Source organism: Lathyrus oleraceus, chromosome 3 (genome assembly GCF_024323335.1).
Source record: "Lathyrus oleraceus cultivar Zhongwan6 chromosome 3, CAAS_Psat_ZW6_1.0, whole genome shotgun sequence".
NCBI lineage: Eukaryota > Viridiplantae > Streptophyta > Magnoliopsida > Fabales > Fabaceae > Lathyrus > Lathyrus oleraceus.
The window spans coordinates 392,678,931-392,696,048 of NC_066581.1; the positions used below are offsets into that span (position 1 = coordinate 392,678,931).

The following is a 17,118-nucleotide window of genomic DNA, read 5'->3' on the forward strand; positions in this document are numbered from 1 at the left end:
CTATTTTGAGATTCAAATCTCCAAGAATCCCTCTTCTTTCTTGGTCCATTTCCACTGCATCAAGCATCCAGAGCAAGGCCAAGCACAATTCAAAGCAAGATCGTGTCCATCTGAACCTGCAGTGAAGGTGAATTTCTGAATTTTTCATCTCTTCGAGTCTCACTCAATTCTCCATAATTCTTGTTGATTTTTGGTTGTCTGAAGTCCTATTAATGTAGGCAACAAGATTGAGTTGCTTAGAGGTCAAATTGAAGCAACTCAAGTCATGATCCTCAAAATTCAACTCCCTGTATCTTTCAATATACTTGGAGTTAGGTAAAATTGAGGACAGATTCGAGCTTCTGAGCATTTTTACTTTAAATTCATGTCCCCCTTTTTCATTTTGGTGATAGTTGAGGTGGACCAGTCCGATGAGGTCCACCGGAGAATAAGACCGGAGCTCTAGCTCCGGCGATGCGTTGGCATGTCTCAGACCATAGAATCCATTTATTTCGTTTTAATCCTGAGCGTTGGTTTCAATTACCACTTGTGCAGCGCATTGACTCTAGTCCACCATGGAACGTGCGTTGGGAGTCACTTGATCTGCCACCTCAATTAATGAGGGAGATCAAGAGGTCCACGTATTTTTGCATTTTCTGATTTTTAGTTTAATTGCTTTATTTTCATTAATTCATATTAATTTTAATATTTATCCAAAAAATATGGGACTTTCACCAAAAAAATTCAAATAAATTCCTCTTTCATTTTCTGAATTAAAATTATTTTTTGGATCAATATTAATATTTTTCATGATTTAATTGTTTTTGTGCATATTTTTAATTGTTTAAAAATACTTTTAAGTTTCCAAAAATGATGAAATTTTTTATCCAAGGTCCTTTGACCTTGTTTGACCTATGATAAATCTCATGGCCATTTATTTGGTGTTTTGATGAGGTTTTAGGATTTTGCCAACCAACCATAATTTAATTTAATTGATTTTTAATTGATTTTTAATTGTTTAATTGCAAATAAATTGTGTTGAGCTATTTGTGTTGACTTGTTGAGGTTGACTATTGTTGTTGGGCCTTGGTCAAGGTTGATTTGACTTTGTTGAGTTAAAATCATTGCATTTAGGGGATTGATGAAATGTACATTTCATCTCCCAAAATGAATGAATGATTTTAATTTGATAAAAGTTCTCCTTTGACCAATTTGTGTTGATTTCATTTCCCTTCCCTCTTCATCTCAATCCTATTCTATTCCCATTTATTTCATTGACCTATGATATCTCAATATCCTAAAGCTAGTTGGTTGCAAAATCAACATAAGTATGGATGAGATTAGGTCCACCCCTTTTGCCATTTTCTTTTAAGTGTGGTATGTTTTAGGAGTATGGTTCATAATACCATATCTCTAACATGCGCTAACACTAAAATTTCTATTGTCCGGCCTCAAATAGTTGTGACTTCTACATAAGTCCAATTACGATTGCTTAACATATCACTAAATTTTGACCCAAAAGCATATCATTCTAGTAAGTGAGATTGTAAGTCTCCCCCCTTTTATGGTATTGTGTGGAAACTTGGCCTTTTTTCCTTCATTTGGAAGATGTCTTGGTTCAAGGATCCATGCTTGTGAATAGTGGGTTGAGTGTTCTCCAAAGAATGACTTAAACAACAAAAGCAAAAGCAATACTAACTTCTAATCAACTAACATTCAACTAACATTTAATTTCAAGCCATTTAACTTGTTTATTTTAATTCCATTTTCATACCATTTAAGTCTTTATTCATTTGAAAGTTAACTTGGTTCAAGGATCCATTTAAGTCTTTACTTTTATGCACTTTAAATTGAAGTCTTTATTCATTTGTCATTATTCATACCATTTAACTTCTTTATTTTAATGCAATTTTCACTTTGCTCACTTGAGCCATATCTTGTGATTATATTGTGATTATATATATTTGTTTGTGTATTTTGTTTGTGTTTGTGGTCTTTTGACCTTAATGTACATAATAACAACAAAAACTCTAAAAAAGATTTGTGTGGATTGTTGGTTTTGATCTAAGACTTTGGACTTAGAATTAGGCAACATTCCCTATGCAAAAAGGACTTGGCCAATTCCAACTTTTTCTGAAGCCAGTCATTATGAAGTGAACTTTCATCTGAAGCAAGTATTAAGATCCCTTTTGAGTTCATGGTCTTATTGAAGCTGTTACTTTGAACTTGTGTCTAGTGCCTATCTCTGAGCCATTCAAGGAGTATGTCATCTGGTACATGGGAGATTATGAAGAAGATCATGAAGTTGCTAAGCTTGGATATGGCTATCTTTATTTGATATCTTGCTCTTCATCTTGCTATTTGTGTATTTATTTTGCTTGATTCTAAGGTCCAAGGAAAATTTGGGTTTCTATATGATTCTTGTCTATTGGATTCCATCTCATTGGTCAGATCTTTTCAACTCTTAATTTTTTAATTTTTGCTTAGGATTAGTCTCTTCATCTACTCCCACCTTCTTTAATTTCAAATCTCTCCCTCCTTTTAAAATCTTCTTTGCTTGTGTTTTCTAAATTTAGACTTTATTGTAAAATAGACACTTTCGCCTTAGGCCATTGCATTTTCAAACTCTTTTTCTTAGCCATATTTATAAATAAACTTAACTATACTTGACTTAAAATTTTCAAAAAGACAAAAAGAACTAACATTCATTCAAACTCTTTTAGGCCTTTGTGCCTTTGTTAAAAGCAATGCACTCACTTTGAAATTGTTACCAGGAACTACGAGGTTTTGATCCCTCATTTTATGTTGGTACGTAGGCACAAGTCTGAAGGTCTTGTCAAACTCAAAAATATAATTAATGAATTCTTTTCTCTTCCCCACACTCTATTTATTGCAAACATCTTTTATACCAAAACACATGTACACACCAAAAAGGGCTCCCTAGGAGTACCAAGGACACTTTGGATGCTAACACCTTCCCTTTGTGTAACCAATCCCCTTAGTTGTAATCTCTGGCATTTTATTAGTTTTGATTTGAAAACTTCTTATCTTTGGGTTTTGTTCGTACGTTTCCCTTTTTCCTTGGAAACAATAAAAGCGTGGTGGCGACTCTGGTTTTACTGACGTCAAGTTTATCCCTAGCTTGATGGTCATGAATTTACCGCTACAAGGGGCAACCCCTTTCTCACTTGTTTATGATATGGAAGTTGTGCTCCCAGTAGAGGTTGATATCCCATCATTGCGTGTCTTGATGGAAGCCAAGTTGACAGAAGTTGAATGGTGTCAAACCAGATATGACCAACTGAATTTGATTGAAGAGAAAAGGTTGTTTGCCATGTGTCATGGTCAATTATACCAGAAGAGAATGAAGAAAGCATTTGATAAGAAGTTCAAGCCTTATGTGTTAAAAGAAGGTGACCTTGTGCTCAAAAAGATTTTATTTTTCAAACCAGATGCTAGGGGAAAATGGACTCCTAATTATGAAGGATCATATGTTGTTAAGAGAGCCTTTTTAGACGGTGCTTTGATTTTTACAACTATGGATGGTGAAGAGTTCACGCGTCCTGTAAATACCGATGCAGCCAAGAAATACTTCTCCTAGAAAAAAATAAAAGAACAAATCGCTAAGTCGAAAACCTAAAAGGGAGGCTTAGGCAAAATTGAGCGTCTTGGTGGATTGAAAACCCGCAAGGGCGATCCAGGAAAAAGTTAGAGACATAAAAATAGAAAATTTATCCTGATAGATTGAGTCCCCCCCCCCACACACACACACACACACTTTGGGGAAATCTAGGCAAAAGTTAGGGGTTATGGCAAGTAATTGCATTCGATCAGTCCTAGTCATTGGAGCAGTTTTGAGCAAGTTATTTGTTTCTGACTCATCACTCTCAACCAAAGCCAAGAGTACAATGGATATTGAAGTTGGTAGAAGGATTAGTGATCTTTGTATTCAATGAATCCCTTTTCCATGTAAATTACCATTTTTCAACTTTTGTAAAGATCTATGGAGTCTTGTCATTTATAGACCACCATTCTATTAAATAAAATTGAGCTTTTTATCCAATTGTTTCTACTCTTATTTATCTTTCAGCTAAATAGAATTGAATCTTTATGATGATAATTTTGAAATTTTAAATTAATAAAATCAAAATCATTTTTCTTAAAATAATAAAAGCAATTACTTTTAAAAGCAATCGATTTCAGTAAGGAATATCAACAGCAACCTGAGAACAGGTAAGTCTTAAAAAGTGTGGAACGCTATTGGTCTTCCCCAAGAAGTTGGTATGATCATTTTTTCCCTCCCCAGCGGCAATTCAGTTTTTCCAGCCGAGTTATGTGACCGCCTCCCTAGCTGAGCGGTAGGCATGTAATCTCAACAGTTTACATGATTCAGCACATGATTTTTATTCCCCTCGGGTCGACAACAAAGTTCACTCCTGAACCCCGCCAGCACTGATTCTTGAGTAGTATTTTTTTTGGTCATCTGCAAGGTTGTCTCCCATGTGGCATGGTGTTGACCTAAAGATCCCCGCAGAATAGATGATTCAGATCCTTACCAGATCGCTTCTATCTCCCCAGTCAGGGTTGAGTTTGTTTGTGATGGATGACTTATGTTCATCCCTAGCTTTTTCTCCAGTTGATGCCTTCATCCTGTCGAGATTAGTCGAGTGTTGTAGCGATGATTTAGATCAGTGACATCTGTATCCTTTGTGATTGTTTTATCAGCATAATCATCAGTCATATATACATATACATATACATCCGTACATAAGATATTTCATTATGCATTATTATTGCATTTGATTCCTTATTTTTCCGATCCTCTGCTATGGTGATATCCTTTCCCCACACATATTTGGTGCGTCTGTCCTCCCTCAATTGTAGAGTGTCATCCCCTTAAGCAGAAAAAATTTAACCTTTATCATTCCCTGCTAAATTATTTCCTCGTGGATGATTATTACTTCAGTTTCCTCCCCAGTTGATTATCTGGATGGAACCACTCCCCTTGAGATATATCCTCATTGGGTAGAGTCATTTGTTTAACTGTTTCTTTCTAGCTCTTACCTAGATAAATGCTTTTGGTCCCTCGAAAGTTTGTTACACAATAACTGGTAATATTCTTCTTGATTTGCGAGTACCTTACTCTTACCTAATACCCGGTCACAGTAATCTACTTCCTCTTATTTTTTCCCAGCAGATTCGTTTTACGTTTCCTCAGGTAGTTTATCCTTGATATGTTCATCCTAATCGATGACAGATATTCTTCCCTTTGAGTATATCCTTGATATGTTCATCTTAACCAATGACGGATATTCTCCCCCCTTTAGGTTTTCTACCTAGTGATAAGGTAGTTGTAATCCCTATTGCTTTCTCAGAGAGTTAATCCTTGATATGTTCATCCTAACCGATGACGGGTTTTCTCCTCTTTGCGGTCTTCTGCCCAGTAACCGGTAGTTTTAAATCCTGCTTTCCCCTGCTGAGTCTATCCTTGATATGTTCATCCTAACCGGTGACAGATATTCTCTTTTTGGTATTCTATCCAGTAACCGATAGATATAATTCCTACTTTTCCCCGACAGTATATCCTTGATATGTTCATCCTAACCGATGACGGATATTCTTCCCTTTGAGTTTATCCTTGATATGTTCAGTTTAACCAGTGACGGATATTCTCTCTCTTTGGTCTTATGCCCAGTAACCGGTAGTTGTAAATCCTATTTGATACTTTCCCTCGCAGGTTGTTCTTGCCCAGTAGCTAGTAACGAACATACCTTATTTCCTCAACGAGTCATCCTTGATATGTTTACCCTAACCGGTAACGGATTCTCTCTCTGTCAGATTATGTTATCCTCCTACCTAGTAACAGATAATGGATAATATACTTTTGGTACTCCTGTGTTGAAGTTCATTCTTCCCCAGTTGAGTGTGAGTGCGTATTTTCTCAGTGAAGTCGCCAATCCCCTGTTTGGTTCGAGTATTTCAGTTTTATTCTGATTTACCCGTTTCCCCTATAGATTTTCCCCTTATCCTCGACTGAGTCTTTCCATTGATTTATTTTCATGGAATTACCCTCGTGTCCCTAGCAGTTTTTAAGTCGTAGTCTAGCCTACACACAACTTTTTATCCCCCAGAGTCTCTGTCTCCCTAGTGAGTTTCCCTTGTGGAATGCATTATGCTCCTATGGATTTTCAGTCTCTCCGGATTCTTTTCCTTTATGGAAATATTTCCCCCTCGAAGATTCCTTTTCAACATTCATATCATATGCATCATGAGGTCTCTCAGGGACCAAAATTTGTTTCTATATGTTGTTATTTAAGTCCATTCTACTAAGTCGATACGAAGATTTTAACCTTCATCTCCTCACCTAGAACACCCTTAAATAGGGGCAGTTGTAAGACCCCAATTTTGACCCTAAGATTCCTCATGCTATCTCATCATATGCATTGGAATTGGGATCAAACCTTGGCATCCTCCTTACCCCTCCATTCATTGGGTTTGTATTGGGAGATATCACCAAGCACTTTTGATTGTATCATGCTTTGTTTTTCATTATTTACTAACCAAAATACCAAAAATATGTCAATGTATAGTTTGTTACTTTTGTAGGTAGTGTGTGCATGCTCACCTATGCTCTATCAAGCTCATATCTAGGGAGCTCAATCAATAAATGGTTCACATTGGTTCTAGGAATCATATATGGAGCCCCATGATCTTCACATTTTATTTTGATTAAGAATTCATCAAGAGTTTGAAGTTTGTTTGCCTTGGAAACCCTAATTCATCTGGGTATCTTGTGCAACTTCTTCAACAAGTTTCTTCAACAATCGATCAAATATTTCAAGGGATATTTCGTACTAAATTACCTTATGCATATATGGTCCTCCATGAGTCCCAAAAATCAAGAGAATGTCAAGTTTGCAAGTTGGTTCATGGTGGTTGACCAGAGAAAGTCAACTGGTCAAAACTGGGGTTCCCTATACTCTATCTCCTACAATGTTTGTCATATGAAAATGATTCCAATAGAAACGTTACTTAAAATGACATTCCAAACAACTTTCATGTTGAAGTCAAGAGCTAGTTTTGCTTGTAAAGTCATTTTTTATGGGGAAATGTTTTAGGTCATTTTGTCTGAACCCTAGTTTGGAGGTCAACTTCCCAAGACCATAACTTGCTCAATATTTATGAGATTAAATCCATTAAATTCCATGATCAAATTAAAGATGTCTAATACAACTTTTATGTTTGGATGAAGTTCAAATTAAACTTTCAAATGCATGTGCCAAGAGGAAACATTATGGATCATTTTGGGCCAATACCATTGAACACGTGATTTTCCTCAACTTCTAAAATGCATAACTCCCTCATGACATATCCAAATGAGGTCAAATTTATTACCAAATTTAAGAGGTTTGAAAGACCTACAACTTTGATGAAGTAATATTTCTCATTTGAAGTACATAGAAAAGGTTATTTAAGGTGGAAGAAGTGAACATTTGACTTGGGACTTAGAAAATTTTCAAATATGTTTGATTTCCCAAATTTCCACCTCCAAATTCATCAAGGTCCATGCTTCAAATGAAAAAGTGTAAAACATTAAAGTTGTCCCCCTTGATCTCACCTTTCTAAAAAGTCCAAGATTACCTCATTTGGCCAAATAATGAAGGACTTGCGCATGGGTGCAATGTGAGAAACCATTTGGATGATTTTCACTTCCACATTTCATACGCAAATGCATAGCCACACAACATGATTTCAGCATGATTCTCACTCATTTTTGGACCCGAATACATCACTTGATGGGCCTATCACAAGCCCATGCAAGCATGCAAGAGAATTACTCAAATGTTGCCATTTTTGGAAGTGTGTGAAAATGAATCTCTTTGGCTATAAATACAACTCTAATTGCTCAGAATTAAGGACCTCATGCCCAAGCTTTAAACCTGCAATCCAAACCCTCTCCATTAAAGGATAATCTTGAAGGTTTTCATTTGAAAATCGAGTTTCAAATCTCTATCTGTTTTGAGATTGAAACTCCAAGAGTCCAGACCATTTCTTGATCCCAATCACTTCCAACAAGCATCTGAAGCAAGGCCAAGCAAAATTGGAATCAAGATCGAGCAAGTTTGAAGCTCCGTTGAAGGTGAATTTTCAGAAACTTCATCTCTTCGACTCTCCCTCAATTATCCATCATTCTTTGTGATTTTTGGTTGTCTGAAGTCCTATCAATATAGGCAAGAAGATTTAATTGCTTTGAGGTTAAATCGAAGCAACTCAGTTCATGATCCTCAAAATTCAAATCCTTATATCTTTTTATATACTTGGAATTGGAGAAAATTGAGGTCAGATTCGTGCTCCTGAGCATTTTTCCTTCAAATTAGTGTATTCATTTTTCATTTTTCTTGAAGTTAAGCCTGAACCAGACCGGTGGTGATCACCGGAGAAGATGACCAGAGCTAGGGCTCAGGTGGTGCGCTGGACCAATCCAGGCCATCTGATCTGGCTCTCATGTTCTAATCTCATGCGTCAAAAGTGATTACCATGCGTGTGCACGCATTGACTACAATGTTTGGTGGAAGCGCGTGCTTGGACATCAGATATGCCACCTCAATTAATGAGGGAGATCTGATGGCCCTTGTTTTTTTGAATTTCTTTTTGTTTTCTGATTTTTTTCATTTAATCCTTTTTATTTTATTAATTCATATTAATTTCATTTTTAATCCAAAAAAATATGGGACTTTCACCAAAAATCTTTAAATATTTTCCTTTTTCATTTTCTGAATTAAAATTATTTTTTGGATTAATTTTGATATTTTTCATGAATTAACTGTTTTCGTTCATATTTTTAATTGTTTAAAAATACTTCTGACTTTTCAAAAATTATGAAATTTTTTGTCTAAGGTCCTTTGACCTTATTTGACCTAGGATAAATCTCTTGGCCATTTATTTGGTGTTTTGAAGAGGCTTTAGGTTTTGACCAAACTAAATTTAATTTAAATGAATTTTTAATTTGATTCTTAATTGATTAACTGTGTAGATATTATGTTGAGCCATTTTTATTGACTTGTGATGTTTGGCTATGTGTTTGGGCCTTGGTCAAGGTTAATTTGACTTTTGTTGAGTTAAAATCATTGGATTTAGGGGATTGATGAAATGTACATTTCATCTCCCAAAATGAATGAATGATTTTAATTTGATGAAATTCCTCCCATGACCAATTTGTATTTTTCTTATCTCCCCTCCCTTTTCATATTCAATCCCATTCTCTCCCATCCTTACCATTGACCAATAAAGTCTCAGTATCCTAAGGCTAATTGGTTCATCAATAACTTTGTGTTAGATGAACCAATACAAGTATGGATGAGATAAGTCCATCCTTTGATCTTTTTCTTTTTTGTGTCTGGTATGTTTTAGGAGTATGGTTCATTATACCATATCTCTAACATGCATTAACACCAAAATTTCTATTGTCCGGGCTCAGATAATTGTGACTTCTACATAAGTCTAATTACGATTGCTTAACATAGAGCTAAATTTTGACCCTAAAGGCATAACATTCTAGTAAGTTAGATTGTAAGTCTCCACCCTTTCATGGTATTGTATGGAAACTTGACCTTTTTTCCTTCCTTTGGAAGATGTCTTGGTTCAAGGATTCATGCTTGTGAATAGAGGGTTGAATGTTCTCCAAAGAATGACTTAATCAATTGAAAAGCAAAACATCACTAACATCTAATCAACTAACATTTGACTAATTTTTATCATATTTCTTTTATTTTTCAAGTCATTTACTTTATGCAATTTAAATTCAAGTCATTTACCATTTCATTTGTCATTTACATATCATTTAACTTGTTTATGTTTATGTCATTTTCACTTTGCTCACTGGAGCCATATATTGTGATTGTATATATTTGTTTGTGTTTGTGGTCTTAAAACTTTAAAATACTTAATAAAAAGTAAAAACCCTAAAAAATGTTTGTGTGGACTGTTGGATTTGATCTGAGCTTTTGGACTTAGAGTTAGGCAACATTCCCTATGCAAAAGGACTTGGCCAATGCCATCATTTCTGAAACCAAGTTATTCTGATTTGAGCTTTCATATGATGCAAGTATAGGGATCCACATGAATTCATCTGCTATTTGGTCTTGATGCAACTGTTACTTTGAACCTGTGTCTAATGTCTTATTCTGAGCAAAGTCAAAGAGTATGTCATTTGATACCTGAAAGATAAAGAAGATTGTTAGTTGTGAAGTTGCTTGCTTGGGTGTGGCCATCTTTATTTGATGCGTTGGTTGATATTGCTAATTGCTTGTTGATTATTGTTTGATTCGAAGTCCAAAGGGAAAGTGAGAATTCTATATGACATTCTTGTCTGTTGGATTGCATCTCATTGGTCAGATTTTTTCAACTCTTAACTTTTAATTTTATGCTTAGGATTAGTCTCTTCATCTCCTCCCACTTCTTAAATTTCAAAATCTCTCCCCCTTTTAAAAAACCTTATTTGTTTGTGATTTCAAACTTAGACTTTGATTAAATGATTAGAAACTTTGGCCTTATGCCAATGAATTTTCAAACTCTTTTCTTAATCAAACTTGTAAATGAACTTAACCATATTGACTTAAAATTTCAAAAGACAAAAAGAACTAACACTCATTAAAACCTTGTAAACGTAATTTTTGATTAAAAGCAATCCACTCATTTTGAAATTGATACCACGAACTACGAGGTTTTAATCCCTCATTTTTATGTTGGTACGTAGGCACAAGTCTGAAGGTCTTGTCAAACAAAAAAATATAATTAACGAATTCTTTTCTCATCCTCACACTCTATTTATTGCAAACGTCTTTTATACCAAAAACACATACGCACATAAAAAAGGGCTCCCTAGGAGTACCTAGGACTTTTTGGGTGCTAACACCTTCCCTATGTGTAACCAACCCCCTTACCTGTAATCTCTGGCATTTTATTAGTTTTGATTTGAAAACTTCTTATCTTTGTGTTTTGTTCATACTTTTCCCTTTTCCTTTGGAAACAATAAAAGCGCGGTGACGACTCTGGTTTTATTGACGTTAAGTTTATCCATAACTTAATGATCATGAATTTACTGTTACAATAACTCATCAGACACGTCTTCATCATCATTCTCTTCTTCAACTTCAAACACATGGAAGTCAAAGTTTGGAGATGGAGTAAGATCATTACGTTCAATGGGTTTGAGAATCAACCTGCATAATGATTTGATATTTTGATTTTAGAGAAATGAAGTGCAAACAAATATTATGCATAGATGGGAAAAATTATTGTTTATTTATATTTTTTTGTGATTACCATTTTCAGAAAAAGAAAAAAAAGTAAAAATAAAATATCATAGATATGGATGAATAAAATCGTATTTTTATTGATGATAATAAGGAAATGCCCAATAATGTTTCACTTATCCCTTAGGCATAGGAGAAGGATTTTTCTTAACAATAAAACAATTACTTTGAACGATGTACAATGACAGGAACGTCTACAACAACCCAATTGTTGTAAGTCTGGCTGTGTATCACAAAATTGGCATACGCTTCGTCGTCATCATTGTCTTCAATAATAGCAGCTGAGTGTTGATCATCCTCATGAATGAACCCTCCACTGCAGAAAACTTGTTACATAGCCTTGATGTTTGCGTTGAATGGCCCTTGCAGAAATCCCAACCCAACCTTGTTCTTGTTCTCCATAACTTCTACCAAACGACCCCACTTGTCGGTGTTCCTAGTTTGAATAAATTCTTGTGCATCCTTTAGAGAAGACATATATGCCCCAGTCTTCAATTCATCATCAATAGACAAAGCTTGGGATGGCGTTCCAACTTCCTCTTCAGCTTCCACGTAGGTGAAGGATGACAAGTGGCTCACCAAAACTGTTTTCTCCCCACCAACAACGACAAGCTTGTCGTTATTCACAATTTCAATTTTTGATGTAGCGTCGAAGTAACAACACCAGCCTCATGAATCCATGGTCTTCGTAACAATTAGTTGTAGGCCGAGTGAATGTCCATTACTTGAAAAGTAATTTGAAAATCACTCGGACCTATCTTAACCGGAAGGTCCAAATCTCCAATGACAGTTTTTCGAGAACCATCGAACGCTTTAACCACAACACCATTGTACCTCATTGGTTCCCCTTGATAAGATAGTCTTGCCAAAGTTAACTTGGGAATCACATTCAATGACGAAATAGTGTCAACCAATACATTGGATAGAGCGTCCTATTTGCAGTTCATTGAAATGTGGAGTGCCAAGTTGTGATTTCTACCTTCCTCAAAAAGTTATTCATCACAAAAGTTAAGGTTATTACAGGAAGTAATGTTGACAACAATATGGTCAAACTGATCCACTATAACATCGTGCTCTACATAGGCTTGCTCTAGCACTTCCTGCAAATCCTCTCTATGCGCGTCGGAGTTCATCAATAATGACAACACAAAAATCTTTGATGGCGTTTGGAGCAACTGCTCCACCATGTTGAACTCACTTTTCTTGATCAGACATAACATCTCATCATCATCATTAGCCTTCAACCTACTGGATTCACCAGACTGACAAGTTGGAGCACTAACCAGATCAACTGTAGGAACTTCTTACTTCTTACCCATTGATACATCCTCCACAATTCTCGAAGGTACAGGACCATAAACACGACCACTAAAATGCTTACCACTGAATGTTCGGCGGAAAGAGGAACCTCTTGCCCATTCTCAATCATGGTAGCATTGTACTTGTATGGCACAACTTTATCAGATAGGGGAATGGGCCCGTTAACCGTATAACCAATGGTGATACCGATCAACGGGGCGGGTCGGGGACGGTTTTTACCTCCCCTGAAATTCTAGTTATCAGACTTTGGATGTCACACGGGTTGTTATGACATCCAATTCTACACAGACAGGAATTATGAAGAACTTAAACGTAAGTGCAGTAAATAACACAAGTAATTGTTTACCCAGTTCAGTCCAACATGACCTACATCTGGGGGCTACCAAGCCAGGGAGGAAATCCACTATTAGTAGTATCAATTCAAAGCTAAACTCACCCGTTTACAACTTATCACTTAATCCCTACCCAATGCAATTTCAATCTTACACTAAGATCAGAGTTCCTACTCACTCCCCCTCAATCACCTCAGTGACTACTACCTTTAATCAATATTAAAGACAAGTTGAAGTCACACTTCAAACAACTCTTGATTGTGCTTCACAGCTTTAATCAAGGTACACAGCACTCACGCTTAAAAGCTTTGAGCGACACAACACTTACAACTCAATGAACACCCTATGCCACAGCAATCATCTACTTGATAATGGCTTGGCTTACAAGATACGTCTAATACAAGACTCACAAAAATACAGCTGTGAAGTATGATGGACACACTAAATCTTCACGCCTCAAAATCCCCGAAACTGAATGAAGGAACGCCTTCCTTTTTATATTGCAGTACCTGGGCTTTTGCACTTATATTCTCCTGAATTTAAGGTCACGTGAGTTCCCATAAATTCAATATCTAGGTTACTAACAAATAGGCTATTTGTTAGGTTCATTAAATGTAACTTGGTTGTTGATTTCCTGGTTTTTCTCTAAGCTGTTGACTTCCTAAAGAATAGCCCAAGAAAAGCTGAAACAGAAAACTGAACAACCTACAATATAGCATATGCTGTCAGGAATGAATGTCACGACATTCAGCTTGACATCAAGGTCCATATGCTGAGTCTGTTTTTCCAGAAAACAGACTGTACAATTTTGCTGACCTGTACATGATCAAAATGACCATACTACAGTAACAACTTACATTAATAAATGTTAAAGTGTCCAATTTAACATTTACACAGTTGGCCTTAAGTTAGTTTTGTTATTCTCTTGAAGAACAGACTAAGTAACATGCTGAAGTATAGCAGAACACCACTCTGTCTAATGTTCAGTATATACTGTCCATGATGAATGTCATAACATCCAGTTTGACATTCATACATTAGGCCTTATGCCAGATCTGGTTCTTCCTTGATAACCAGACTGCAAATGAATACTGAGCTCTAACAGAACACCAGCTGTTCTATTCCTCAGTAGCTGCTGACAGGAATGAATGTCACAGTCTCCAGTTTGACATTCAATAAATCCTGTATTAGCTAATCCTGCAGTAACTACTCAAGTGTGTCATGACATCAGTCAAGACATCAGAGTACAGTTAGATATTCTAACCTACAATGCAGTCACACATACACACCATGTCATGACATCAGTCAAGACATTAGAATCCAGCTAGTGTTTTACCATATAATGCAGCCAATTAAACACCTACATCCCCAAACCCAAATCCGAATCCCCAAACAATCTCCGTTCCTCGCCCCAAACCCAAACGGGGATGGAGAATAAAAACCCAAACCCGTCCCAAACAGGTTCGGATTGGGTTCGGATATTCCCGTTCCGCCACCATTCATTTAGTAAAATCAATTTTTTTAGTAGAAATATTTATTTTTTCCAAAATAAAATTACATTACAAATAATAAAATAAAACAATCTAAAAAATTTTCATATATAAATTTCAAATATTTTAAATAACAAATTAAAATTAAAATATCAAAACATTGACCACATATTTAATATTCTAAATTATCAAAAATAAATAATAATGTACATAATAAAATAAACGGGGACGGTTCGGGGTGGGTACTAGTGCCCCCATTATCTGACTCGTCCCCATATTTTATAATTAGGGGAAACCCCAAATCTGAACCCAAACCCGAACTCAAACCCAGTCAAAGCGTGTTTTCCCCGTCAATTTCGGAGCGGGTACCCGTGGGTACGGGTTATGTTGCCATGCCTAGAAATCATATATACTTTTATTGATAAACCAAAAATAATACAAAACGCGGCGATCGCAAAGGATCCAACTAACCAATAGACTAAAACATTAAACCACTAAGGTAACATTAGCTTTCAAGCTTTCCTACCTAGGTTCTAAGCTCAGGTTTGATCTAGTTTTGTCGAGTTTTGAAAGCTAGATTATTCAACATATTGTTCCAGATCTGAGAATGAGTAACTTTTTTCCTTTGCTTCATAATGGATTTAAGGATCCAAGAATAAGACCTTCTAAATGGAATTTGGAACAGTCATTGCATTGTCTCCCTTGATATAATAACATTGAATTCACTTAATCTATAAACTATCTGCTTTACCACTGAGTTACTAGAGGAGTTTGATCATATTAGCATGATTCCAATCCTCAAGAGAAATGAGGTTAAGACCACCCTGTTTCTTGGGAGAATACATTTTGTTTCAAGCAATAAGGGACTTTCTAGTAATTGTATCACTGTCAGGCCAAAGAAAAGACATGCATATTGCTTCCACTCTTTTAATAACCTATTTAAGGAGATGGATGCATTGCATCCAATGATTAGTCATAGCAAAAATGATACTTCTAATAAGTTGGAGTCTCCATTCAAAACTAAAGAATCTAGCACTCAAATGTTTGACTCTAGAAACAGTTATAGCAGTGAGCATAACCCATTTTATAAATTTATGAGGAAAGCTAAGCTCTCTCAAGATTGTTTCCACGACCGTGCAGTGCAATCCACATTATCATATGCATTTTGAATGTCCATTTGCAACAAACACCTAGGAGCTTCACCCTTAGAACTATATCCCTTGATAAGCTCATAGGCTAGCAATATAGCTTCACTTTAATGGATTATGCTTATGAGAATTTTGCCCAATCTTTTGGTCATAATTTTAGAAATGATCTTCTATATAGCTATACAATAAGATATAGGCGTTGAATCTCTTGCCTATATCTTGACCATGGTTTTAAATTGCGGTTGGAGTTGCGGATGCAATTGCGTGTATTGCGATTGCGGTCATTGCGGTTGTTGCGATGCGTATTGCGGCCATTACGGCGTGAATTTTTATTGAAAGATATTTAAAATACACCATTGAAAAACTCTTGATGTTAATCTTTTACATTACAAATGAGATGTAAATTGAGGTTTTGGGTTCTCAAACTTTGAGTTAGGATGAAAACATGTGAAGAAACATTGGTGAAGTTGCTCGATGCGAATTCTAATATGGTTGAATGCGTGATTTCAAATCACACCGCAATTGCGGCCTGATGCGGATGCGAAGACTACCGCATCATCAATATTGCGGTCGCAATTGCGGTTGCGGGCCGCAATTTAAAACCATGTCTTGACCTTAACCATTTATTTTAAATAATAAATAATAAATGGATAAATGACCTAATACGTTATAAAAAATATAATATCATTATTATTTGATTAAATATTACAATCCAAAATCCACTTAGAAGGACTTGATTGAGGTGAATACATTTCAAGCTTAATTAATATTTCCAATTGCTCGATAAGTTTGACCAGGCTTCCACCCTACAGGGATCACATTATTAGCCACAAACATTTTTCCAGACTCAATTGTTGTTAGTCTAATAGAAAATGGTGCACTTAATGGTGTCCCTTTATTAACTTTCCAAATAGCACCCGATGATTGTTGCATAGCTTCCCAAGCTACCGAATTTCCTTCTTTGAGTTCAACTGTTTTAAGATCACCATCCCCATTCTCATATTCAATAACAGTTGCAAAATAATATTGGGTAGATCCAGATTCAACATGGAAAGTTATGGACACACCAGGGTAGTTGCATGCAACTCTACAATAACAAAAAAATCTAGAAATTAAAACCAACATATAAAAAAAACTGTTAAGAAGAAATAGAGAGAGTACCTTTGATATTGGATAGGTACTTTTCCAGCATTGCGTAGCTTGTCACCTTGACCTGAAATTGCCATGGAACCGAAAGCTTTTCCACTCAAATCAAAATAATGATCACAACCTGGACACTCATCCGTGATAACTACATTAATAGGGTTGCCTGAGCAAGCAGGATTTCCCGTACACTTCACCTGAAATTAGAACAAAATAAAGACAATATATAAATTTTTAATAAAAATATTTAATAACAGATCAATTAAGTTCAAAAATAAACAGTAATATGTTTTCGCAAGTGAAGAATCTATATCTATGTTATATCTATATAATATATGAAATTTAAAGTGACAGTTTATTATATCACGACACATGTTAACATATTTAATTT

The 17,118-nt window shown here is 35.7% G+C and overlaps 1 protein-coding gene across 1 annotated transcript in view; it reads right to left on the reverse strand.

The window, feature by feature from the left end:
• Positions 1–16,251: 16,251 nt before the first annotated feature.
• Positions 16,252–17,118, reverse strand: part of LOC127129314 (expansin-B15) — a 1,930-nt gene continuing 1,063 nt past the window's right edge. The window contains exons 3-4 of the mRNA XM_051058533.1: positions 16,746–16,924; positions 16,252–16,671 (exon numbers count right to left, since the gene is read on the reverse strand). Coding sequence (XP_050914490.1) covers positions 16,344–16,671; positions 16,746–16,924 — 507 coding nt within the window. The 3' untranslated portion in view covers positions 16,252–16,343. The remainder of the gene's footprint in view (positions 16,672–16,745; positions 16,925–17,118) is intronic.